The 26,656-nt window shown below is 48.0% G+C and overlaps 1 protein-coding gene across 1 annotated transcript; it reads right to left on the bottom strand.

The window, feature by feature from the left end:
* Nucleotides 1–1,304: 1,304 nt before the first annotated feature.
* RAMP3 (receptor activity modifying protein 3) lies at nucleotides 1,305–26,656 on the bottom strand. The gene is made up of 3 exons (XM_059932544.1): nucleotides 26,590–26,656; nucleotides 6,215–6,347; nucleotides 1,305–2,289 (listed from the first exon to the last, which is right to left on the bottom strand). The coding sequence occupies exons 1-3, from the start codon at nucleotides 26,654–26,656 to the stop codon at nucleotides 2,034–2,036; spliced, it is 456 nt and encodes a 151-aa protein (XP_059788527.1). The 3' UTR covers nucleotides 1,305–2,033.

Here is a 26,656-nt window from a genome sequence, read left to right as displayed (position 1 = left end):
CAAGGGGCTGACAGAGCACACAAAGCCATGACCAATAGTCCACTGACCAGGATTCAGGCTGGGCGGGAGGGGAGGCAGAGAGCCAGAGCTGGACGGAGCTGGCCTGGGGGTCGGAGGTCTCAGTGGGGCCAGGAGGTCTCTAAAGTTAGCATAGTGAAGAAAGTGCACTGTAGAGCTAAGGGGGGTGGTCTTGTGGCCCAGTGCCTGGCCCAGGATTGCAAGGGTCACCAGTCTTGGTAAGGGTGGGGTCTGCAGCCAAGAAGTGCCACTTGACGGCCATGTGCACACAGGAGCAGCCTCTTGGTGGGGGCCCAGCTTCTTATGGGACCCAGGAGGTGAGGACCCCTGGGGAGGGGAAGGCACACACAGCATGTGTTCCAGAGGCCCTCAAACAGGGAGTGGCCAGGGCAAGCCAGGGGCGGGGCTGCACACCCACAAAGGCAGCCAGGCCCCCCAGGACATCATCTGAGAAGAGGGCCAACATTTTAAAGGTTTGAGATGGTCTGAGACCCGCGAGCACTCTGACCCCGCACCCCGGCCTCCAGAGGCCATGTCATCTGGCAGACGTCCAGCTCAGAGATGACCAGCGGAGGCTCAGGTAGCAGGAGATACACTGGAGTCACCGTGGGTTCACATTCAGATCACAGACTTCTGTTCCTCGGCCAAAGCTGCCTCAAGAAGCAGAAGTGCCAGGAGTTTCAGATTCTGTCCCTACACTGTGCCCCTACCCGCACCTCTGGGCACCTGGAGGGGACCAACAGGGTCAGGGGACCACCCGCACCTCTGGGCAGGAAGGGGAACGGGGCCCCTGAAGGACATAGGGACTGCCCTGCCAGGTTCTCTCCACATCCACTCATAGCCATGGCCCACCTCTGGTCCCCAGCAAGACGGTGCTGAAGCCAACAGCCCACATCCAAAAGCCTTGGCCCCAGAACTGGAACACGGACAAGGCCCAGCGAGAGGTCTGCGGACAAAGTGCCCCCACCAGCTGCTCCCAGGTCTCCAGGACCAGATGGGGGTCTTGGCAAGCCCTAGGTGACCTTGAAATGCTGGAAGGATAGTCTCCCCTCCATCCTCAAAGCGCAGGGTGCCAGTGGGAAGCACAAAACCTCTTCAAGCTGGATGGGTAGATCTCTCCTGCCTGCCCACATTCCCCTGGTATGAAGCTCTCTTTGCCGCTCTGAGTTCTGACATTCTGGAGCCTCAGGCACTCCCCATCTGTAAAATGGGCATAGGGGACTTGCCAGTTCTAAGAGGCCAGGTGGGGTCTCTGTTAATTCCCTGAAATAAAACTGGAAACCCCAGAAGTAGCATGACTTTTTACTCAAAGAAAGCACAGACATGGCAGACAGAACTCAGCCAGAACGAGAGCACACGGGACCCCACCCCGAGGCCATGCTCACAGTGGGGGGCCCGTTAGGAAGGAGGCCCACCCCAGCTCCAGCCCCTGGTGGTGGCCCCAGACAGCAGGTCTCAGGCTGTGCAGTGGCTCCTTGGAACCCCCAACCCAACCCTCAGTCTCCCAGATCTCTAGGTGGGCTCCCTACCAAGAGGACTCAAGGCCTGCGAAGTGAGGACCTACAAAAACCCCCTCCCAATCTCTCTTCCCCAAACCCCCAGCCAGGTGGGAATAGGCACACCTTTCCAGGGCGGTGCTGGGGTGGGGCCAGGGCTGGGGGTGGAGTCAGAGTGGGAGGTGGGGCCAGGGCTGGGGGTGGGGCCAGGGCTGGGGCTGGGGCCAGGGGTAGAGTCAGTTGGGAGGCGGGGTCGGGGTCTGGCCGGGGCTGCAGATGGGGCACCGCGGGACTCAGTGCTAGGAACCCCGAGGCCCCAGCCCAGCCTGGGACAGCGCGGGCGAAGCGGCGGTGACTTGTGCCCAGCACGCAGGCTCCAGCCGCGGCACGTTTTCTTTCACCAGCCCAAAGCCCGCCCAGACAGGGTGGGGGGCAGCCAAAGAGTGTCCACCGGCTCTCCCAGCCCCGGAGAACTTTCCTCCGCTTCTCCAGGCGGGGCCCCTCGGACTCACCGGGCCCTCACACCACCTGGGCGGTGCGTTTGCTGCGCCACACCACCACGCCAGTCATGGCGATGGTCAGCAGGACGGGCGCTGCGATGAGCGGGATGAGAATTCCGTCTGGGGGGTCCTGCCAGTGGTGCCTGGCCACGGAGCAGTTCTGGAAGAACCGCCTGTGGACCCCAGCGATGAAGCTCTCCGCCAAGGGGTTGGGCCAGTAGCAGCCCACCACGTTGGTCTCCACCTCGGTGCAGTTGGTGAAGCTCTCGTAGTACCTGCGAAGGCAGAGGGCTTGACCGCCTGGCTCCTCTGCCCCTTCTCACTCTGGCCCTGACCGCCGGGAAAGTGGGGGGCAGTCCCGTCTGGCCGCCTGCTCTCATCATGGCCCCAGGCCACAGGGGAAGGCCTCCTGCTATGAGCCCTGTTGGGCCAGCAGGGTCCATCTCCCTGGCGTCCTTGCCCAGAGGTTCTCTGGCATGGCGACCCCATGCCCTGCTCCCCACCTCTAGGCCTCGGCCCCGCTTTCATCTGCCCCTGAGCCCCCGCCCCAAAGTGCACAGCCATGTTCTACTCCCCTTCGCAGGCTGCCGCGTCACAAGCTCGATTCCCCTCGTGCCCACCCCGGCAGACAATGACCTCTGTACAGAGCCTGGTGTCATCGAGCCCAACTCCTGGCCCTCCCATCTTAAAACAGAGGCAGCAGAGCTCAGCAAGGAAACTCTGAGGCCATGAGCTCCCCAAAATATACCTCATGCCCCGGTCTGCATCTTCTCCATCATCCCTGCCCTCATCTTGGTCATCCACAGCCGTCACCTGCTTCCTATGAGGACGTGAACTCCCAACGCCCAAGGTCTGGGCCCAGCACTTCCCAGGTCTTCCCAGAGGGTACTCTGGGCCTGGCTTCTTTTTCCAAGACCAAGGGATGTGTGGAGTCACAGCCACTTGGACCTGCAAGGGCCTTGTCACCTAAGGCCACTCTATGGGGCCCCCGGGGAGGAGGTCTCCCTGAGGCAGGCCGAGGGCCAGCGGCCTCCCAGTCAAGTCAGCCTGCCCTCATTTACCTGGTTTGGAGGGGCGTGTCCCACCTGTGAGCCCAGCCCCGGCCTGTCCTCCTCTCGGAAGTCACCTCCCCCAGCCCCAGCTGACAGGACACGTGGGATTCCCCCCACCCCAGGGTCTTCCTGTCTGTGTTGGTCAAACCTGGAAAGGGCACTCAGCAAACCACCCATGAGGGGCCACGTCCACCCAGCGGGCAGGCTCTGGACAGTCCTTGAAGCCAACCAAGGGCTACAGCTACCAGGACCCAGAGTTTAGCCCAACGGCCAGATGGCCTGGGATTAGCGGCCTCTGGGGTCGGTGGCCTAGGCTGGCAGCCATCGTCCAAGATGCTCTGGTGAGAGGGCTGGTCAGACACCTGCCAAGGTGCACCAGCTCCACCACTGCCCACACTCTCTTGCACCTGGCAGAGTGCTGCATGCAGGACAGGTATGGGAGCGGGAGAGGCTCCGGCCTCAGATCCCCGCAGGAACCAGGCCCTGTGGCCCCCCCTCCTCCCTCCGGTGCTGACCCAGGGAGCGTGGCCTGGCCTGAGCAACAGGAAGGAACTGCTTCCTGCAAGGAGCTTCCTGTACAGAACCCCGTCTCTGCCTGGAAAGGCGGTGGGAAACGGGGCGGCTAATCACTCAACCAGGCCTTCGTAGTGCCCACGCCTCCTGGCAGCCCCGGGCAGTTTCCCAGCCCAGACGCTGGGGTGGCTGGTCAGGCACACGTCTGCCCTGCACCCCTCAGGTAACGCAGACAAGGGAGAGCCACATGAGGCAAAAGAGAGCGGGAAGCAAAGGGTATGGCCTGGGATCTGTGTGCAGAGCCGTGATGTGGCCCCCTGGGACATGTTCAGGCTCTGAGACACCTCACCAGCCAGGTCCTCAGGCAAGCCCATCACTCCCCAAGACCCACCCCTCCCACTGGGCCCCGTCAGTGACCTGCCACCCCAGACAGAGCCTCTAACCTGACACCCTGCCAAGCCTCGACCCACCCCAGGGCTCAGTAGGGCTGAAACGAAGCAGATGGAGCTGGGGAAGCCCCACTGTGGACAGCAAGCCTGCAGGGGCTGGGGAGTGGTGTGTGGCCCGTGTGACCCCCATGCACGGAACACAGCACAGGGCAGCAGCTTAGGGGTCAGGATGAAGAATCAATGTCCTTCAATCCCAGCTAGGCCACTGACCATCTTCTTGACTTTGCCCACATTACTTAGCCTCCGTGAGCCTCAGTTTCCCCTCCTGTAAAAGGGGGTTCATAATTCTTATCCAATAAGGTGACTGAAAGGACCAAAGGAAGTGAAGTGAATACACTCCTGGCAAGTGCCTGGCACATAGTAGGTGCTCAGTCTCGAGGTGAGCCCCAAAGGCCAGGAATGGGGCAGAGCTGAGCACAGCACCCATCTCTGTGGATCGACCTACGGGGCCAGGCGCAGAATGCCCACACCTGGTGCTTCCCAAGAACGCTGGGAAGTGGCTCCGAATTTTAATAGCAAACGCTTTTAGGATAAAAGACACCGAAAGGTCAGGCACTCAGGCACATGGCAAGAGTTGTAGAGGCCAACTCCCACATCCAGCATCCTGCCCTTCCCTGGGCTGGGGAGGCAGAAGGCAGGGATGCACACATTTGCACACACAGCTCCCAAGCCCTGTTAGCTCACCAGCCCGAGTTCAGGCTGGAGATGAAATCAGGGTGTTCTTCACAAGGAAGCTGCTGTTTGTGTGACATCGCAGAACCAGGGTCACGACAGGGCCTGTGCTTCCCAAGCGTCCCCTGGTCACCCAGGGCCTCCCCATGTCCTCCCTTCAGTCTGGCTCCCAGAGCAAGAGAAGACGCAGCCATAGCCCAGATGGGAAAGGGGGTTGCAGAGGCCGGGAGCGAGGCAAACCGCCCCCGTCAGACTCCCTCTCCCGTCAGGCAAATTTCCCTACTCAGGTGGATGTCGGCCCTTCTCTCTCCAACTCCCAGAGTCCCCTCCTGGCTGCCCCTCTGCTGTCCTCCAGCCCCAGGGCTGGATGTCTGATCTCCTCGCTGAGGCTTTAGCAGGTGACAAAGGCAGAGGATGGGAAGCACCCACCTCATCCTCCCTTACCCTTGACCCCTGTGTGTCCACTCCAGGCTTGGCGTCCAGGCCAGGCTCAGAGGACAAGAAGAAGCCTGGCCAAGCCCCTTCCCGAGCCCCCAGCCCCCTTTCCCAGCAGACACAGAAATTTCATACCGTTTGGTTCAGCGAACGACTATGTCTGCGAGGGGCCTGTGGACGTGCCCACAAGGAGCCAGTGTCCCCTGGGGAGATGGGCGTGGAAGCCCCTAGAACAGCCACTGGGGACAGAGAGCACAGGGGCCGGGGTCTTGGAGGGGAAAGGGCTGATGCGACTGAGCAAACCCAGGGCTCCCAGGGAGGATGGGCCCCCCAGGCAGGCGCGGCTCACAGGACAGTCTGAGTCTGCAGCGGCCGCCAGCAGCGCGCCAGGTTGAGATGGCCAAGTGGGAAGTGGAGGAGGGCGGGCACAGCCCATCGGTGATTTCTGAGGAGGTGAAAGGGCCACCTTGACACTGGATGCTAGGTGTGACCAGAGGAGATCAAAAACCTCGGGAGCTTCTAGAACGTGGGGCCCTCTGTGGTGAGGCACTGCTCCCGCCGCACCAGGTAGAAACCAGCAGGGTTCAGTTTCTCTGGGGTCCACTGGTCCTGACTACAAACCCAGCCCTGGCCGGTGCTGTGAAGAAAACCCAACATGACAATTTCCACCCAGCATGGACCGTGCAGAGAGGCAGGCACGCCAGGGCAGGGCACGAACCCAGCTCAGGAAGGGCAGTGGGTGTCAGGGTTTCCCAGAGACATGACCTCGCTCAGAGGAATGGGGGACACACAGCCTGGAGGGTCCAGTTTGGAACTGCCAGGGTGGTCTGTGAGGGGAGCGGAGGGCTGTGAGGCTTGGAGTGGACCTCGGAGCATGGGCGCACAGACGCCGAGGGCAGGACGTGGGCAGGGCGAGGGCGGGGCACGGGCAGACGGTCAGCAGGATACAGACGGGCTGTGGGCAGAGGGTAGGCAAGCCATGGGCAGGGCATGGGAGGGCGTGGGCAGGGCGTGGGCAGGGCGTGGGCCGGGCGTGGGCAGGACGAGGGCAGGCCCAGTGCCTGAGCAGGGACACTCACACAATGAACTCCGACAAGTTGCACCACTTCCAGACCTCCACCTTCTTCATCCTTTCGGCAAAGGTCTTGCCGCAGTGGGGCAGCATGGCCAGCATGCGCTTCTCATTGCAGCCGCCCACTGGGGGGCACTCCCCTAGAGAGGAGACAGCCGTGAGCGCTGCTGGGATTGCTGGCATGAGCCTTGATGGCCCTCAAGGCCAGCTGGGGTCGTCCTCCTTCACCTTGACCTCCATGTGACCCGGGGAGGTTGAAGCCAGCGCAGAAAGAGTGACCCACTTGGAGGCATCAAGGAGACAGGACCCAGAGGGCCCGTGGCCTCCCAGGGCGGCATGGGAAGAAGCACGTAAGAGGAGGGCAGCATGCAGAGGGACAGGGGTCCCAGGAGGGGAGAGGCTGAGGGCTGACGGATTCTGGGCTGGGTGGGGCAGGGAGCAGGGACGCCCGCTGCACCTCGAGGGTGAGGGCACCTGGAGCATGTCCCAGGAAGGATTCTGAGAGTCTGATGGCAGTCCCAGGCCTCTGGGCAGCGACAGAGGCCCCTTGACAGTAAGGACTGCCCACCCTGTCAGAGCCACCCCCTTGAACTCCAGGAGGCCAGGGGCTGAGGGCTGCAGGGTCCAGCAACAGCGGCCAGTCCTTTGAACACTCTTGGGGTCTGGCAGGACCCCTGCCCCAGGATTTCTCGTCACTCTTCCTGAACTCTGCCCCCAACATTTCCTGTCCCCTCCGCCCCCAGAGAAAACCCTCCTCCCACTGGGAACACCCGCCTGTCTGACCCTCAGGACCCATCCCCCCACCCTCTCCAGGCACCCGATTTCCGGAGGTCAGTTCCCCCCCTCGTAATCTTCCCTCTCATGACCCCTAGCTTTGGCTCCCATCATATAATCAAGAGAAAGCCCTGCTGTGCGTGTCCTGGAGTATGTATGTTGTATTGATATATGTATGTGTGTACGTCTATGTGTGTGTGTGTCTATGTGTACGCTGCCCTGCCATGTGTGTCTTGGTGTGTGTGTGTTGTGTTCACATCTGTGTGTGTTGTGTGTGTAGGTATATCTGCCCTGCCATGTGTATCCTGATGTATATATGTGTACTGCTCTGCCGTGTGTGTCCTGATGTATGTGTGTTGTGTGTATATGTATGTCTATGTGGTATGTGTGTTTGTACGTGTGTATCTATGTGTACGCTGCCCTACTGTGTGTATCCGGTGTATGTGTGCCTATGTGGGACTCACAACTTCACAACTTACAATAATCTTACAATAATGAAGACAATGTGGTACTGGCGTAAGAGGAGACATATAGATCAATGGAATAAAATTGAGAGTCCAAGAATCAACCTTCATTTTAGAATAGAATTATTTTCTATAAATGTACCAAGACAATTCACCAGGGAAAGAATAGTCTTTTCAACAAATGGTGCTGGAACTACTGTATATACACATGCAAGAGAATAAAGTTAGACCCTTTCCTCACAATTTACACAAAAATTAACTCAAAACATATAAGAGAACTAAATGTAAGAGCTAAACTATAAAAGTTCTTAGGATAAAAGGAGAAAGTCTTTGTGTCCTTGTATAAGACAAAGTCTTCTTAAATATGACACCAAAAGCACAAACAACAAAAGAAAAAGAAAGTGAACTATATCAAATTTTTTAACTTTTGTGCTTCAAAAGATACCATCAAGAGAGTGAAAAGACAAACCACTGAATGAAAGAAAATGTATGAAAATCATATTTCTGATAAGGGCCTTGTATCTAGAATAGATAAAGAACTCTTATGACTCTATAAAAAGAGAGCAATGACCCATTTAAAAATAGGCAAAGGGGGAGATTTAACCAAGATGGCGGAGTAGAAGGACGTGCTGTCACTCCCTCTTGCGAGAGCACCAGAATCACAACTGACTGCTGGACCATCATTGACAGGAAGACCCTGGACTTCACCAAGGAGGATACCCCACGTCCAAGGACAGAGGAGAAGCCACAGTGAGACGGTAGGAGGGGCGCAAGCAGAGTAAAATCAAACCCCGTAACTGCTGGGTGGGTGACTCACAGACTGGCGAACACTTATACCACAGAAGTCCACCCACTGGAGTAAAGGTTCTGAGCCCCACGTCAGGCTTCCCAACCTGGGGGTCAGGCAACGGGAGGAGGAATTCCTAGAGAATCAGACTTTGAAGCCTAGTGGGAATTGGATTGCAGGACTTTGACGGGACTGGGGGAAACAGAGACCCCACTCTTGGAGGGCACACACAAAGTAATGTGTGCATCAGGACCCAGGGGAAGGAGCAGTGAGCCTGGGGGAGACTGAACCAGACCTACCTGCTGGTGTTGGGGGGTCTCCTGCAGAGGCGAGTGGTGGCTCTGTTTCACCGTGGGGATAAGGACACTGGCAGCAGAGGTTCTGGGAAGTTCTCCTTGGCGTGAGCCCTCCCAGAGTCTGCCATTAACCCCACCAAAGAGCACGGGTAGGCTCCAGTGTTGGGTTGCCTCAGGCAAAACAGCCAACAGGGAGGGAACCCAGCCCCACCCATCAACAGTCAAGTGGATTAAGGTTTTACTGAGCTCTGACCGCCACAGCAACAGGGAGGGAACCCAGCCCCACCCATCAACAGTCAAGTGGATTAAGGCTTTACTGAGCTCTGACCACCACAGCAACAGTCAGCTCTACCCACCACCAGAGCCTCCCATCAAGCCTCTTAGATAGCCTCAACCACCAGAGGGCAGACAACAGAAGCAAGAAAAACTATAATCCTGCAGCCTGTGGACCAAAAACCACAGTTACAGAAAGATAGAGAAGATGAAAAGGCAGAGGGCTATGTACCAGATGAAGGAACAAGAAAAAACCCCAGAAAAACAACTAAATGAAGTGGAGATAGGCAACCTTCCAGAAAAAGAATTCAGAATAATGATAGTGAAGATGATCCAGGACCTTGGAATAAGAATGGAGGCAAAGATTGAGAAGATGCAAGAAATGATTAACAAAGACCTAGAAGAATTAAAGAACAAACAAACAGAGATGACCAATACAATAACTGAAATGAAAACTACACTAGAAGGAATCAATAGCAGAATAACTGAGGCAGAAGAACGGATAAGTGACCTGGAAGACAGAATGATGGAATTCACTGCTGCGGAACAGACTAAAGAAAAAAGAATGAAAAGAAATGAAGACAGCCTAAGAGACCTCTGGGACAACATTAAACGCAACAACATTCGCATTATAGGGGTCCCAGAAGGAGAAGAGAGAGAGAAAGGACCAGAGAAAATATTTGAAGAGATTATAGTCGAAAACTTCCCTAACATGGGAAAGGAAATAGCCACCCAAGTCCAGGAAGCGCAGAGAGTCCCATACAGGATAAACCCAAGGAGAAACACACCGAGACACATAGTAATCAAAGTGGCAAAAATTAAAGACAAAGAAAAATTATTGAAAGCAGCAAGGGAAAAACGACAAATAACATACAAGGGAACTCCCATAAGGTTAACAGCTGATTTCTCAGCAGAAACTCTGCAAGCCAGAAGGGAGTGGCATGATATACTTAAAGTGATGAAAGGGAAGAACCTACAACCAAGATTACTCTACCCGGCAAGGATCTCATTTAGATTTGATGGAGAAATCAAAAGCTTTACAGACAAGCAAAAGCTAAGAGAATTCAGCACCACCAAACCAGCTCTACAACAAATGCTAAAGGAACTTCTCTAAGTGGGAAACACAAGAGAAGAAAAGGACCTACAAAAACAAACCCAAAACAATTAACAAAATGGTCATAGGAACATACATATCGATAATTACCTTAAACGTGAATGGATTAAATGCCCCAACCAAAAGACATAGACTGGCTGAATGGATACAAAAACAAGACCCATATATATGCTGTCTACAAGAGACCCACTTTAGACCTAGGGACACATACAGACTGAAAGTGATGGGATGGAAAAAGATATTCCATGCAAATGGAAATCAAAAGAAAGCTGGAGTAGCTATACTCATATCAGATAAAATAGACTTTAAATTAAAGAATGTTACAAGAGACAAGGAAGGACACTACATAATGATCCAGGGATCAATCCAAGAAGAAGATATAACAATTATAAATATATATGCACCCAACATAGGAGCACCTCAATACATAAGGCAACTGCTAACAGCTATAAAAGAGGAAATCGACAGTAACACAATAATAGTGGGGGACTTTAACACCTCACTTACACCAATGGACAGATCATCCAAAATGAAAATAAATAAGGAAACAGAAGCTTTAAATGACACAATAGACCAGATAGATTTAATTGATATATATCGGACATTCCATCCAAAAACAGCAGATTACACGTTCTTCTCAAGTGCGCACGGAACATTCTCCAAGATAGATCACATCTTGGGTCACAAATCAAGCCTCAGTAAATTTAAGAAAATTGAAATCATATCAAGCATCTTTTCTGACCACAACGCTATGAGATTAGAAATGAATTACAGGGAAAAAAACGTAAAAAGGACAAACACATGGAGGCTAAACAATACGTTACTAAATAACCAAGAGATCACTGAAGAAATCAAAGAGGAAATCAAAAAATACCTAGAGACAAATGACAATGAAAACACGACGACCCAAAACCTATGGGATGCAGCAAAAGCAGTTCTAAGAGGGAAGTTTATAGCTATACAAGCCTACCTAAAGAAACAAGAAAAAGCTCAAGTAAACAATCTAACCTTACACTTAAAGAAACTAGAGAAAGAAGAACAAACAAAACCCAAAGTTAGCAGAAGGAAAGAAATCATAAAGATCAGAGCAGAAATAAATGAAATAGAAACAAAGAAAACAATAGCAAAGATCAATAAAACTAAAAGTTGGTTCTTTGAGAAGATAAACAAAATTGATAAGCCATTAGCCAGACTCATCAAGAAAAAGAGGGAGAGGACTCAAATCAATAAAATCAGAAATGAAAAAGGAGAAGTTACAACAGACACTGCAGAAATACAAAGCATCCTAAGAGACTACTACAAGCAACTTTATGCCAATAAAATGGACAACCTGGAAGAAATGGACAAATTCTTAGAAAGGTATAACCTTCCAAGACTGAACCAGGAAGAAATAGAAAATATGAACAGACCAATCACAAGTAATGAAATTGAAACTGTGATTAAAAATCTTCCAACAAACAAAAGTCCAGGACCAGATGGCTTCACAGGTGAATTCTATCAAACATTTAGAGAAGAGCTAACACCCATCCTTCTCAAACTCTTCCAAAAAATTGCAGAGGAAGGAACACTCCCAAACTCATTCTATGAGGCCACCATCACCCTGATACCAAAACCAGACAAAGACACTACAAAAAAAGAAAATTACAGACCAATATCACTGATGAATATAGATGCAAAAATCCTCAACAAAATACTAGCAAACAGAATCCAACAACACATTAAAAGGATCATACACCACGATCAAGTGGGATTTATCCCAGGGATGCAAGGATTCTTCAATATACGCAAATCAATCAATGTGATACACCATATTAACAAATTGAGGAATAAAAACCATATGATCATCTCAATAGATGCAGAAAAAGCTTTTGACAAAATTCAACACCCATTTCTGATAAAAACTCTCCAGAAAGTGGGCATAGAGGGAACCTACCTCAACATAATAAAGGCCATATATGACAAACCCACAGCAAACATCATTCTCAATGGTGAAAAACTGAAAGCATTTCCTCTAAGATCAGGAACGAGACAAGGATGTCCACTCTCACCACTATTATTCAACATAGTTTTGGAAGTCCTAGCCACGGCAATCAGAGAAGAAAAAGAAATAAAAGGAATACAAATTGGAAAAGAAGAAGTAAAACTGTCACTGTTTGCGGATGACATGATACTATACATAGAGAATCCTAAAACTGCCACCAGAAAACTGCTAGAGCTAATTAATGAATATGGTAAAGTTGCAGGATACAAAATTAATGCACAGAAATCTCTTGCATTCCTATACACTAATGATGAAAAATCTGAAAGAGAAATTATGGAAACACTCCCATTTACCATTGCAACAAAAAGAATAAAATACCTAGGAATAAACCTACCTAGGGAGACAAAAGACCTGTATGCAGAAAACTATAAGACACTGATGAAAGAAATTAAAGATGATACCAACAGATGGAGAGATATACCATGTTCTTGGATTGGAAGAATCAACATTGTGAAAATGAGTATACTACCCAAAGCAATCTACAGATTCAATGCAATCCCTATCAAATTACCAATGGCATTTTTTACGGAGCTAGAACAAATCATCTTAAAATTTGTATGGAGACACAAAAGACCCCGAATAGCCAAAGCAGTCTTGAGGCAAAAAAATGGAGCTGGAGGAATCAGACTCCCTGACTTCAGACTATACTACAAAGCTACAGTAATCAAGACAATATGGTACTGGCACAAAAACAGAAACATAGATCAATGGAACAAGATAGAAAGCCCAGAGATTAACCCACGCACCTATGGTCAACTAATCTATGACAAAGGAGGCAAAGATATACAATGGAGAAAAGACAGTCTCTTCAATAAGTGGTGCTGGGAAAACTGGACAGCTACATGTAAAAGAATGAAATTAGAATACTCCCTAACACCATACACAAAAATAAACTCAAAATGGATTAGAGACCTAAATATAAGACTGGACACTATAAAACTCTTAGAGGAAAACATAGGAAGAACACTCTTTGACATAAATCACAGCAAGATCTTTTTTGATCCACCTCCTAGAGTAATGGAAATAAAAACAAAAATAAACAAATGGGACCTAATGAAACTTCAAAGCTTTTGCACAGCAAAGGAAACCATAAACAAGACGAAAAGACAACCCTCAGAATGGGAGAAAATATTTGCAAATGAATCAACGGACAAAGGATTAATCTCCAAAATATATAAACAGCTCATTCAGCTCAATATCAAAGAAACAAACACCCCAATCCAAAAATGGGCAGAAGACCTAAATAGACATTTCTCCAAAGAAGACATACAGATGGCCACGAAGCACATGAAAAGATGCTCAACATCACTAATTATTAGAGAAATGCAAATCAAAACTACTATGAGGTATCACCTCACTCCTGTTAGAATGGGCATCATCAGAAAATCTACAAACAACAAATGCTGGAGAGGGTGTGGTGAAAAGGGAACCCTCTTGCACTGTTGGTGGGAATGTAAATTGATACAGCCACTATGGAGAACAATATGGAGGTTCCTTAAAAAACTAAAAATAGAATTACCATATGACCCAGCAATCCCACTACTGGGCATATACCCAGAGAAAACCGTAATTCAAAAAGACACATGCACCCGAATGTTCATTGCAGCACTATTTACAATAGCCAGGTCATGGAAGCAACCTAAATGCCCATCAACAGACGAATGGATAAAGAAGATGTGGTACATATATACAATGGAATATTACTCAGCCATAAAAAGGAACGAAATTGAGTCATTTGTTGAGACGTGGATGGATCTAGAGACTGTCATACAGAGTGAAGTAAGTCAGAAAGAGAAAAACAAATATCGTCTATTAATGCATGTATGCGGAACCTAGAAAAATGGTACAGATGAGCCAGTTTGCAGGGCAGAAGTTGAGACACAGATGTAGAGAATGGACATATGGACACCAAGGGGGGAAAACTGCGGTGAGGTGGGGATGGTGGTGTGCTGAATTGGGCGATTGGGATTGACATGTATACACTGATGTGTATAAAACTGATGCCTAATAAGAACCTGCAGTATAAAAAAACAAACAACTAATACTAAACTTTCATTGGGTTATTTGTATGGAAACATGTTAATATAAATGTTTCAGACATTACATGAAATTTCTAAAAATCTTATATTTGTATTTGTATGGAAATATGTATGGAAATATGTTAATATAAATGTTTCAGACATTACATGAAATTTCTAAAAATCATATTTGTATTTGTATGGAAATATGTATGGAAATATGTTAATATAAATGTTTCAGACATTACATGAAATTTCTAAAAATCTTATATTTGTACTTGTATGGAAATATGTATGGAAATATGTTAATATAAATGTTTCAGACATTACATGAAATTTCTAAAAATCTTAGATGTTCTGGTATAATGTTATAAGTAATAATCCTAGTTATTACTTTAAAATGTATATCTCAGAAATAACTAATTTTCTTGTCAACTGCATTATTATGAACTGTCATCAAATCTTTAACCGTGGTCATTTTTAAGTCTTTTGTCATTTACAGACAGTTCTGGGTGTACTCTGGTGATTTTGCAAATATGTTCCTATAAAAGGGTTTCATCTTCAAGAAATACATGGAAAAGACTCTGACAAGTACAGGTTTCTGGTAACGGACTGTACTGCTGAACTGAATGAATAAGCATTTTCAGAACTCTAATGAAAAACTGATGAACTCATAAAAGTGCTAACAAAAGATCAAGATGAAAAAAAAAAATTAATTACATGGGACTGAGTGAACTGATGAGGATGAGTATAATTTTTGTGACTTTCTGTCTGAATTTAAAAAAAAAAAAAAAAAAATTCCACAAGGACTCAGAGGCAAAGAATATACAAATCAATTTTCACTGCAAAGTAAAGGAGCTGTTACAGTGGAGGATTACTGGACTGAATGTCAATACTATGACATAGTATGAGTGTGTTTCATGTTTGGTAATTGCAATCATTGTTGCTTTTGTTGTGGTCATCCATGTACAATGCTTGGTGTCAGTCGATTTATCTCTTGTAAAAATAAAATACAGTGTGTGTGTGTGTGAAAAAAAAAAAAAAAAAAAAAAAAGAATGTGGAGTAATACACATCACAGCTGTAACTGGGCAAAAAAAAAAAAAAAAAGCAGGAAGAAGAACATAACACAGCACCTGGCTGAACCAAGAAAAAATAAATAAATAAAAATAGGCAAAGGATCTGAATAAACATTTCTCCAAAAATATACACAAATGACTAATAAGCACATGAGAAGATAATCAACATCATTAGCCATCAGGGAAATGCAAGTCAAAACCATAATCAGATATCACTTCACACCCCCCAAGATAGCTATTATCAAAAAGATCTAGCAAAGGTTGGTGAAGATGTGGAGAAATTTGAACCCTCATATGCTGCTGGTAGAAACGTAAAATGATGCAGCCACATTAGAAAATAGTTTCCTGGCAGTTTCTCAAAATGTTAAAAATAGTTACTATATGACCCCACAATTACACTACTAGATGTAGTAGTGTAATTTCTTTCCATAAAAGAATGAAGTACTGACATGTGCTACAACTTGGACAAACCTTGAAAACATTATGTTAAGTGAAAGATGCCAGTCACAAAATACCACATATTGTATGATTCCATTTAATGAAATTTGCAGAATAGCCAAATCTATAGAGGCAGAGTGCAGATTAGATTACTTAAGGCCAAGGGGGTTGGTGGAATGGGGCATGACTGCTAATGAGCATGGACTTTATTTAGGAGTGATGAAATGTTCTCAACTGGATTGTGGTGATAGTTGCAAAACTCTGTAAATATACGAAAAAACATTGAACTATATACTTTAAATGGGTGAATGTGTGGTATGTAAGTTATATCTCAAAAAGCTTTTTTAAAAAATAAAAGCTTTTTCAAACATTCAAAAGTTGAAAGAAGGTATTACGAGCACACTCAAACTTCAAGTAATATTTAAGAATTTCCTTTAGGGAGAGGGAAGATAATATCAGAAGTAAATATTGATCTTCACAAAGGAATGAAGAGCACCAGAAATTGTAACTCTAGGAGTAAATATATAAAATTTGTTTCTCAATATTTAAATCTTTTAAAAGATAACTGACTGTGAAAACAAAATAACGTATGGTGGGGGCTTCCCTGGTGGTGCAGTGGTTAAGAATCCACCTGCCAGTGCAGGGGACACGGGTTCGATCCCTGGTCCAGGAAAATCCCGCATACCGCAGAGCAACTAAGCCCGTGTGCCACAACTACTGAGCCTGCACTCTAGAGCCCACGAGCCACAACTACTGAAGCCCACACACCTAGAGACCGTGCTCCACAACAAGAGAAGCCACTGCAATGAGAAGCCCGTGCACTGCAATGAAGAGTAGCCCCCGCTCACTGCAACTAGAGAAAGGCCGCATGCAGCAACGAAGACCCAAAGCAGCCAAAAATAAATAAATTTATAAAAATAAATAAATAAATAAATAATGTATTGTGGATTTACAACTTAAGTTTAAATAAAATGTATGACAGCGATAACACAAACGTCAAAAATGGAAGGTTCTTGTGCTATACGTGAATTGATATAATATCATTTAAAGATAGACTGTGATATGTTAAAGATATACACTACAAACCCTAAAGCAACCACTAAAGTAACCAAAAAATAATAATAATTACAGTCAATTAGTGAAGGAGAAGAAGAAGAAGTTGAAAAGTGAAAAAAGTACTAAGTCCAAAAGAAGGCAGAAAAAGAGAGAAAGGGAAAGAAGAACTTACGGTACCATGTTAGATTTAAAACTAACCATATCAATAAATTATCATATTGAAAGTAAATGGTCTAAGCACCCCAATTAAGAAACAAAGATTGTTAGATGAGATCAAAAAGCAAGACCCAATATTAGGCTACTTACAAGAAACCTACCTTAAAATGACTCAAATAGATTCAAAGTAAAAGGTGGGAAAAGATATGCCATGCTACCACTAATCAAAAGAAAGGTGGAGCGGCTAAATTAATACTGGACAAAGTATATTTCAGAGCAAATAATATTACCAGAGATGAAAAGACTCATTCCATAATGATAAAGGGCTCAATTCATCAAGAGGACATAGCAATGCTAAGCATGTATGCACCCAATAACAGAGCATCAAAATACACAAAGCAAAAATGAATAGAACTACGGGGAGAAACTGACAAATCCACAATTATCATTGGAGAAGTCAATATCCTCTCTCAATAATTTATAGAACAATAGACAGAAACACCAATAAGATTATAAAAACGTGAGTAGCAGAGGTGTGCAGGGGTAGGACAGGAGCCCAGTGGCACTGGGGTGGATACATACGGTTGTTGGGTGAAAAGGAGAAGAAGTGACACTGGAAGGTGGACCCAAAGCCAGACTAGTGCAGGTGTGCAGGCCTTCCCAGTTTATTTAAAGCCTAACAGAAGGCAGAGGTGAGTTTTTAAACTCAGCACTCCCCCACTGAACCCAACCTGAGCCTCAGAGCCTTCACGTCAAGGTGTCCCAGGCGAGCAGGCAACCAGCAGCCAAGATGGAAGCTGATGCCCCTTCAAGAGGAGGGGTGCCATCTCTGCAGGAAGGGAGGGCGATGTCCTTCTGAAGCTTAACCACGCCACCCATCAGATGCCAGCCCCGCCCCCTTGTAGTCACTGCTTTGCTGTGTGGCTCTGGAGAGGCCCTTCACCTTTCTGGGCCTTATCTCCCCGTTTATAAAAAAAGGAGTTATTCTGATTCTGGCTGTTTTCACTAGTTAATAGTCATGCACCTGGGAAATCTCTCTCAACTTATCACCATCTGGCCCCCACTGCCCCCCACACACACCACTCTGCCGGGACCCTCTGGCCACCCACCCTCCTCTGCAGATCACCACAGCCCCCCTTCCCAGGCTCCAGCAGGTCTGGCTTGTGTGCTCCCACGCTGCCGATTCAGTTCTATTTTAACACAGCTCTCGACTTTCAAGTCGTTGAAGGAAACAATCATTGTAATAAAAGCCCTTTGAAGGCAGAACAAAGCCATTCCCCTCTGAGGCTGGTGCAGACCACCATACCTGAGCCTACCTGGAGATCTCTGCGGCTAGGGGGCTCCCTCCCGGCCCTCTCAGCACTGAGTCTCTCAGGGGGACCACGTGAGGTGTCTGACTTGGCCGTACACCAGACTCACCCAGGCCACAGCCCAGGCCCTGAGACAGGGACCAAGAATCGGTGTTTGTTAAACCGCCCCTACGCCCACATAATTCCAACGTGCTGTCAGAGCCGAGAACAAGTGGGAAGGGCAATGCTTGCTCACAGTTACGTGCACACAGGCACGCGGAGATCTTGCGCAATGAAGATTCTGACCCCGCAGGCCTGGGGCACCAAGATGCTAATCTCTGACCAGCTCCAGGTGGGTGATGCGAGACCCAGGCCCACACTCTGCAGAGTAAGAGACAGAAAATGGGAGCGCTGAAGCCAAGAGTCAGAGGGGAGTCAGACAGCCCCGTGGCTCTGCTCCCCAGCCCAGACGCACTCACTCTCCTCTCTGAGGTTCAGTTTCCCTATGTGGAAGTGGAGCCGTGACACCGGCCGTGACACCTCCCTGCCTGGCTTCCCTCCGCTTCAGTACCGACCAATGTCCACTGAGTGCCCTGTCCTAAGTGTGGTCCAACTCGCCGAGCCCTGCAACAGCCCGACAAGACAGGGCCACCGTGAGCGGGAAAGTCATCCGCCTGCACAGTAACACGGTAGGGGGCCAAACCCAGGTGCAGCCCTGGGTCCAGGGCCGTGCAGGCCCGCAGTTAGCAACTTGAGGGAACGCAGGCTCTCAGGCTGAGGTGGAGGCAGATGATGAGAAGGCAGGCTGTGCTCCTTTCTCCCACTGGCCGCCCTGTTCCAAAGGCAACTTTTCCCGGCAGCTCACTGACAGACTCCCCACCACAGGCTCTGAAAGTCCACCTGATGTTCTCTACACCCAGCCCTTGTACCCATTCCTGGCCCTGGTCTTGTCATCCCCTGACAGTATCCTCCCAGTATCCTCCATGGGTCTCCTGGGCTCCACCCTCCTCCCACATGGGCACGGGCCAGGCAAGTCTCACACTGTTCACCCCTGCTGGCTGCTGCCACTCCTCCCAGCCATGGCCCAACTGGACCTGGCCCATCTAGACCACCTGGACCACCATCTAGACCCAGCTGAACCTGGATCCATGGACCTGGATGACCTGGACTTTAATCCTCTGGACCTGGACCCCCTGGACCCCTTGGGCCTTGAATACCTGGACCCTGGACCTCCTAGATGTCCCCTGGACCTTGAATACCTGGACCCCCTGGACCTCTTGGACCCCTTGGACCTGGACCCCTGGACCTGGAACACCTAGACATCCTCAGCCTGACCCAACCGCCACCTGTCAGACCACTGAGACCCAGCCCAGTGCTTTCTCCTCCTCCACCTCATTCTCCTCCTCCCCTCCCACTTCTCCCCGCCACTGGAGCCCCTTCCTCCTCTTCCTTCCTCATTCCTCCATGAATCTCCATGAACCCAGAATCACCACGTGTCCCAGAATCGCCACATACCTGGCACCACAGGGGCCTGGCCAGGGCAGGTTGAGAATGTACCATCAAGGACCACATGACATCCTAAGGCAGGTTTCCTGGGATAACTTCCCCCGCCCATGGGGCGGGGGGCGGGGGGGGGGGGAAGGATGCTGTGAGGGTGCACAGGGCAGGCACCATGGGACACCTGTCTGATCAACCACAGGTGCCCTCCATGAGGGGGTGGGGAGACTGGTAACTACGGCACCATTTCTGATGCACAGGCTTAAGGGGCTCCCAGCCAAACCCAACAACCTGCCCTGTGTTAGAACAGTGAGGTAAAGATGCAGATTCCTGACACCAAGAAAGTGTGTTGCTGCCACCCACTCAAGCTACCAGCTGCATTAGTAAAGGTCTCGGGTATTAAATTGAAATAGAAAACCGTTTCAGTTGGTTCCATCAGGGAAACAAAGAAAATGCAGGACTGTGTTCCTTTTGTGTAGGGGACTTCCAGACTCTGGGAGATGATAAACAGCCAAACAGATGCATTTCCAAGAGAAAGGCCTTTTATGGCCAGTCATTTGGAAATGAAATACAGGAGCTCTCGTTCTCCTCTGGTGCAAACCAGCAGCGAGCAGACTCCGAAGGCTCTGCAGCGATGGGCCATGGCCAGTAGGGCTGTGGGAGGGTGTGGTTTCTGAAAGGTTCTGCCCCCAGTCCCTGCAGTCTGGGGAGTTACCTCCCCACCCTGGACCTCAGTTTCTGCATCTATACAATGAAGAGGGACGTCAGAGGACCTTCAAACACCCCTCGGCTAACCACCTCCTTGCAATCACTGCGTCACTGGGGTACTTGATATCCAGCCACTGCATCTGGGCTCGCTTGAGTCCACAGAATCCAATGTGACAGGAGGTGGCTCAACAGCAGGACAACATTACTCTCACCAGTGACAAAAACAGTGACAGTGACATGTTCATACACATACACACTGGCATGGGCACTCTGTCTGGGGGTGCTGTAAGTGAGTCCCTGGGAGCCACAGTTGCTAGCAAACTCAAGTGCCCACAGAATGTGTGCCAGGCACTGATGGAAGCTTCCCATACATACAACCCTTTCATTCCACACTCTTGGGCCCCAAACGGCGTTATGGGGACGGAACTCATTGAAACCAAATGGCAACCACAACAGCCCTTTATAAGTTGCTATTCCTGCATCCACACTAGAGTGGGGGAAACTGAAGCTAAGGGCCAGTAAGTAAGTGTCTTATAATCTTGGGGTTAAGCCGCTGCAAAGGGAGGCCCCCAGGATTCACACCCAGACCCAAGGGGCTGGTCAAGGGCTAGGCATGAAACCGAGAAGTAGGCCTTGGGTTAATTAGTAGAACTTCAACCAAAAGTGAAAAAGGATGGGGGGAGAGGCTTTTTAAACTCAAGTAAGTAAATTTAACTTAGTCCAACTACAATTTTTGGTTTTACACTGGCCAGGTGAACTGCCATGACACATGATGTCTTGATTCCCTATCCTTCCATTTGTATGTTGTTTGTTGTTAAAAAGAGGGGACCTCATTTGGGTAAGTCGAGGGAATTGTTGGACTTCACCCTTCTGTTTTTGTGCTACAAGAGTTGAATTTTGTTCTTTGTGTGTATCTTTGCATTTGTCTTGTGCATAAGTGTGACTTCTATGGGAACCAAAATTTGTTTCCTGAATGCAGCACCTCAGGGTGCATCCTCCAGAACTGGACCACTTCCAGTTGCAAACCAATGAAATGTAAAAAAATGATTTTCCTTTGAATACAACCTGGCCATAATACTCCCTAGATTCAGGGGGAAAAAATTTGCCCTTTAATGGGTCCCTAAACTACACTACTATTATGCATTAGAGCTATTTCACAATAGAGAGGAAAAATGGGATGAGATTTATAAACTAATAAGTTTTGTATTGAAATAAATACCTGATTCATGAATAAGTTTTAAAATGAAGGTATGGGACTTCCCAGTGGTGCAGTGGTTAAGAATCTGCCTGCCAATTCAGGGGACATGGGTTCGATTCCTGGTCCAGGAAGATCCCAGATACCACGGAGCAAATAAGCCCATGCACCACAACTACTGAGCCTGCACTCTAGAGACCACGAGCCACAACTACTGAGCCTACCTGCCACAACTACTGAAGCCCACACACCTAGAGCCCGTGCTCCACAACAAGAGAAACCACCGCAATGAGAAGCCCGCGCACCGCAATGAAGAGTAGCCCCCACTCACTGCAACTAGAGAAAGCCCGCGCACAGCAACAAAGACCCAACGCAGCCAAAAATAAATAAATAATTAATTAATTAATTAATTAATTTAATTAAATGAAGCTATGAGATCTCTGCCTATCTGGATATATGTATGTCTATGTATACATTATAATTATATGTCTTTATCTTTGGATAGTATTACCAAAACTAATTTGTAAATGAGCTCTACTTAATTGGCTTAAAGAAAAGTAAGTGCTTACAAATCAAACATTTCTAAATACAACAAAAAACTAACCAAAATGAATTTCAGGTTCATGTGATCTGGGGAATATTCAGTATTAAATTAATATCCAGCATTAAAGTTAGTTTAAGTATAGTTAATACAGACATGTCTTTAGAGTCATCAATGTTAAGTATGATAATTTTATTGTACCTAGGTTTACTGAAATTCAGTAAATTCATATTATATCTATTGAAAAAATTGTCAACAAGAAAATTAATTTGGTATGATGATACTGTCATAAGTAAAAAAAAATAGAGCTAAGTGGTATAGAAGCTTTTAGGTGAACTCTTTAGAAGTAATTATGTTTCAGTCTTTCCAGATTCTTAGTAACTTGAAACTTTCGAGTTTTGCTGAATTAAGTTAAATGATAAAAATTTCATGAAGGTCTAGGTCATTTTTAAGATAAAATACTGGAACATTGATTGCTAGACAAGTCTATCTTCTTTTGTCTTATGAGAAAAAAAAAAAACTAAAGATGTTTGGGTTTATTAGACACATCTTGAACCACTTTAAAGAGAGAAATTATGCTATAAAAATGTATTTTTTTAAAAATACGTTTTTAGAGGTTAGAGAACATGTTTATAAGTTTGCCAATCAGAAAACGTTGGTATAACAAACAGTTCAGTTAGTTGGCTTTTGGTTTTTGCTGGCGATTAAGGTTTTTAAGGGTTAAAAATTCTAATAAATATGCTATTAAACTATTAAAAATAATAAGGAAATCATTTCAGAATGTAAAGAAAATACTTTGTCAGCAAGAGAAGGATGGAGATATTTTTGTTAAAGAAAAAGGGAAAATAATTTTGTCCTAGAGCTCATTGTTTCTAGATGGGAAAAAATAAGGGACAAACTTATATAGATACAGAAAGTTGTGGAAGGTTTATGGAAAAGGAACCTTAAGAAAAGAGTTTTGTGCATGGTCAGGATTGATTGAGATTAGATTGAATTTAAAAGCAAACTAATACAGGACTAGAGTTTGTTTTTCTCTCTCTGTTAAGAGAACAAAGTTTTCCTGGAATATTGAGCTGCTTTGATAACAGATTGTAAGTTTCTTTCTCTAGCTAACTTTGAGTTTTCCAAAGGGTCCCTGAGCCATCTCAGAAAGAAATATTAAACTAATTAAGATTATTTGGTCTACTAAACTACATGGAAAACATTATATGAAAAAATTTCTCTAATAAAGTTGTCACAAACTACCGGTGGCATGTATCACTGCTTGCTTTAAGTCTACTGCTTGGAGCACGTGCAATGTTTGTGTGACAATTTGATATAATTGATAAGATGTATAACCTATAAAATGTTTCCCTGTCAACATACCTTTGTAGCTGTTTGTTATGTCTGATTAGTTTTCCCCCAACATGGATAACTAGGCAAACATATAAACAAAAAGTAGAAGTAGCACCAAGGGAGATGATAGACCCAGGGCAGGCAGCAAACACAATCAAGGGACAGATATTTTGATCATCAGTGCTTTCTACTGAAAGATTTGCAATCAAAAGGGGGAAATGATAGAAGAAATGTTCACATATTGACGTATAGGGAAGTCTTTCTGCTTTACATGATTTAACTCAAATTTTATGCTAATTTAAAACAGCCTGTTTGTGGTCTATTAAACATACATTGTATGTCTGCTTTAACCATTAAGGGAAGAAAATACATTCGGAAAATAGTACAAACATGCATTTTGATTATTATCCTCATTGTAATATATCTACTAATTTTCAAATGTTTGTCCAGGTGCTATGACAAAGCAATCAAAGAGGGAAGTAATGTTTTCATAATACAAAATATTGATGCTAAGCTTGGAAATAGGGACTATTTCCAACTCTGTGTCCATTCCCCAAATTGAGGCAGGACTAGGCCCCGTTTCACCAGGAAGTAACCAGAGTGATCATCACCCCATTCCCTCAAAGATTTGGGAAAAGTTAAAACAAAAACGGAACTAAAACCAAGCTCCTCTGGCAAGTTTATGATTAACCTTTCTATCCAAAACTTTATTCCCTTTCATATTCTGCACCTGTTCCTCCTCAGGATTGGAAAATATCAAAGAAAAGGGGGGACCGAAACCAAGCAGGACTCTGCAGGACCCTCTCAGGTACAGAAGCCCTTCTGGGTCCCCTGTTTCTTGTTTGTAGAAAAAAGCTTTAGTCTCCTAGGGGCCTCCCCTGAGTCACGAAAGCCTGGCTCAAGAATTAATGATTGAAAGGATATAGACATGTAGTGACAAAAATAGCAGTTAGGCCTAGAGAATGGTAACAATTTAAAGAGTAAATCAGCCATATAGCAGTCACAGAATCTTTATTTCCTCCCTGAAGAAGACAGATAACAGTGTCTGATGCATACTCCTGAGTTGTTTTGTACATACTTGATAAAAACCACCACCAGAGGGAAAAAGCTACCTGCATGATGATCAGACTGTAGCCATGACACAAGCAGCTCCATCTTGAGCAGTGCTGTTCTGCACAGAGTCCCCTGCACATCCTGGAAGCTTTCCTTTAAAAGCTCCTGCCCTCTGATTGGCAACGCAGAGCTGGTTTGGGGGATGCTAGTCTGCCATCTTCCTACGTTCCTGGATTCCTGAATAAAGCATCTCTTTTCCCCCACCAACTCCTGTCTCTCGAACATTGACTTTTGAGCAGTGAGCAGCCAAACCTGAGTTCAGTTTTGGCTCCGGCTGGTAACAGACACAGAGGCAGAGGCTCGGCTGAGTGGACTTCTGCTTGATCTCACTACCCCAGGGCCCTGCACAGCAGCAACTGCTTCTGAATTAGGGTTTGTAATTTTCAAAGAAGCACCTTGCCTGATGGGCCCTTCAGAGCCCCTGGTGGGCCCCTATGGTCAATAGGAACCAGCCCCCCTGTGGCCCTGCGCCCTGGGAAGCCAGGCCCCCCACTTGGCACAGCTCAGAGGCAGCTCAGGGACAGCAGGGTGTCAGGATCCAGAGCACAGACAGCCGGCAGCCCTGAAACCCTCCTTCAAGATGCAGCAGCCTCCAGGGCTGATATGGCCCCCATCCCACCTATGACAAAGCAGCACGTGACCAAGAGCAGGTTTGCCTCTCCCTGCATCTCCCTGACTCAGTCAGGAGCCAGTTCCCGAGGCCCTCACTCTGACCGGGCCAGCACCGGGCTGTGTCTGCTGAGAGGCTGGCCTGGTCCCCACCCCTGGCTGGGGAGCCTGAGCCCGGGCTCCATGGGAGGCGGACACTGGGACCAACAAGACAAGACAAGGTGGCCTCCAGAACCGTGCCAACATGAGCCCAAGATTATTAACACAGAAGATTTCTGCACAGGGTCTGCCTTTGGTCCTTCTCAACTCCATGCTATAGGCAGGTGAGGAGAACCTCAGCTTCCCTCGTAGTGAATCAAAGGATTCCTCTTCCATTACAAGGACCAAAATCTCCATCCAAGAGCTTTGTATTTGAAGCTTGCTGAAATCCCACATCAGTGCACTCCTGATTTCTGGAAGCCACCAATCACCCTTTCCTTCAACACAAAACCCAGCTAACCCTAGGGCTCTAACCCCAGAATATGAAATGAAGTCACACTTTCTCCACCCCAGACATCTCCAGTGGAAGGGTAACCTAGAGTTCAAGATGCTGATGGGCCCATGCGGCCTTTTCCAAATTCCAGGTCATCAAAGCTGAAAACGATATTTCAAATAAGCCCAATTTTGCATCTTACAGCCAGGGAAACTGAGGCCAGTGAGGGCAAGGGAGCATCCCAAAGGACCCAGGGGACAGTGGCCCCCACGGACAGGGCCTGAGACCCTTGAACCCCAGGCCAGGGCTCCCTCCTCCCAGAGCTGGCCAGGCTCAGGCCCTACTCTGCAACTCCCAGTCTCAGCAAGTATCTCCCACCGAAGCCCTCCGCAAACACGCATACCCTATTACTTGTTCTTGGATGATTTCTTTAGAACGATTTTTCAAAACAGCCTTTTCATTCAATCCATTCCCAATGTGTGAGCAATGTGTTCCCCCAGGAGTTGCGTTTTCTTGCTGGAGAAGGGATCTGGGAGAGGCAGCCTCGGAGAGCCGCCCCCTGCCCCCTGCAGCCAGTGTCTCCAGACACGCGCGCACACACACTCACACTGAAACACTGTCCTCGGACGGACAGGCACAGCAGGGAAGATCTAGCACTCCCTGTTCTGGATTCCTCTCATGCACACCCCTGCGCCTGGTGTGAACGCAGGAGCCCCGGGACGAGGAGCGCACTATCTCACAGGGAGGAGGGAGGCGGACATGCCCGCCGCCGCTGCTCGCTCGGGGTGTCGCGCGGGCATGGCGTCCCCAGCTCCAGGGCAGCGAGGCCGGGGAAGTCGCAGCTGGGAGGCGCAGGCCCAGGCCGAGTCTGCGGCTGGCGATGCAGAGCCCGCAGGAGACCCTGCGCCTTCCTTCCTAGTCCGGTGCGTCGCCATCGGCTTGGAGAGAGCCTGGGGACCGCCCCCGGGTCACCCCTCGCCCCTCCGGAGCGGGGCGCGCCGGGCTCGCCCAGGTCGGTGCAGGGGAGGAGGTGCAGCCAGGTGGGGATGCAGGAAGGCAAAGGCCGCGCGGATCCCACGGCCCCAGAGGCGGTTGGGGCCCCCCGGTGCCGGACCGAGCGTCCCCTTACCGCAGAGCAGCAGCAGCAGCAGCAGCAGCGGGAGAAGGTGCGGGCGCCGCCGCGCTCTTGTCTCCAT

This window comes from Balaenoptera ricei, chromosome 9 (genome assembly GCF_028023285.1).
Source record: "Balaenoptera ricei isolate mBalRic1 chromosome 9, mBalRic1.hap2, whole genome shotgun sequence".
Lineage (NCBI taxonomy): Eukaryota > Metazoa > Chordata > Mammalia > Artiodactyla > Balaenopteridae > Balaenoptera > Balaenoptera ricei.
The sequence above is the reverse complement of the archived record's forward strand: the minus strand, read 5'-3'. Positions and strand labels throughout refer to the sequence as shown.

Coding starts and splice junctions, on each gene's coding strand:
- RAMP3 (XM_059932544.1), bottom strand. CDS start 26,656: ATGGAGACAAGAGCGCGGCGGCGCCCGCACCTTCTCCCGCTGCTGCTG. Junction 6,348..26,589: donor GCTGCTGCTGCTGCTCTGCG/GTAAGGGGACGC, acceptor TCTCCTCTCTAG/GGGAGTGCCCCCCAGTGGGC. Junction 2,290..6,214: donor AACTTGTCGGAGTTCATTGT/GTGAGTGTCCCT, acceptor CTGCCTTCGCAG/GTACTACGAGAGCTTCACCA.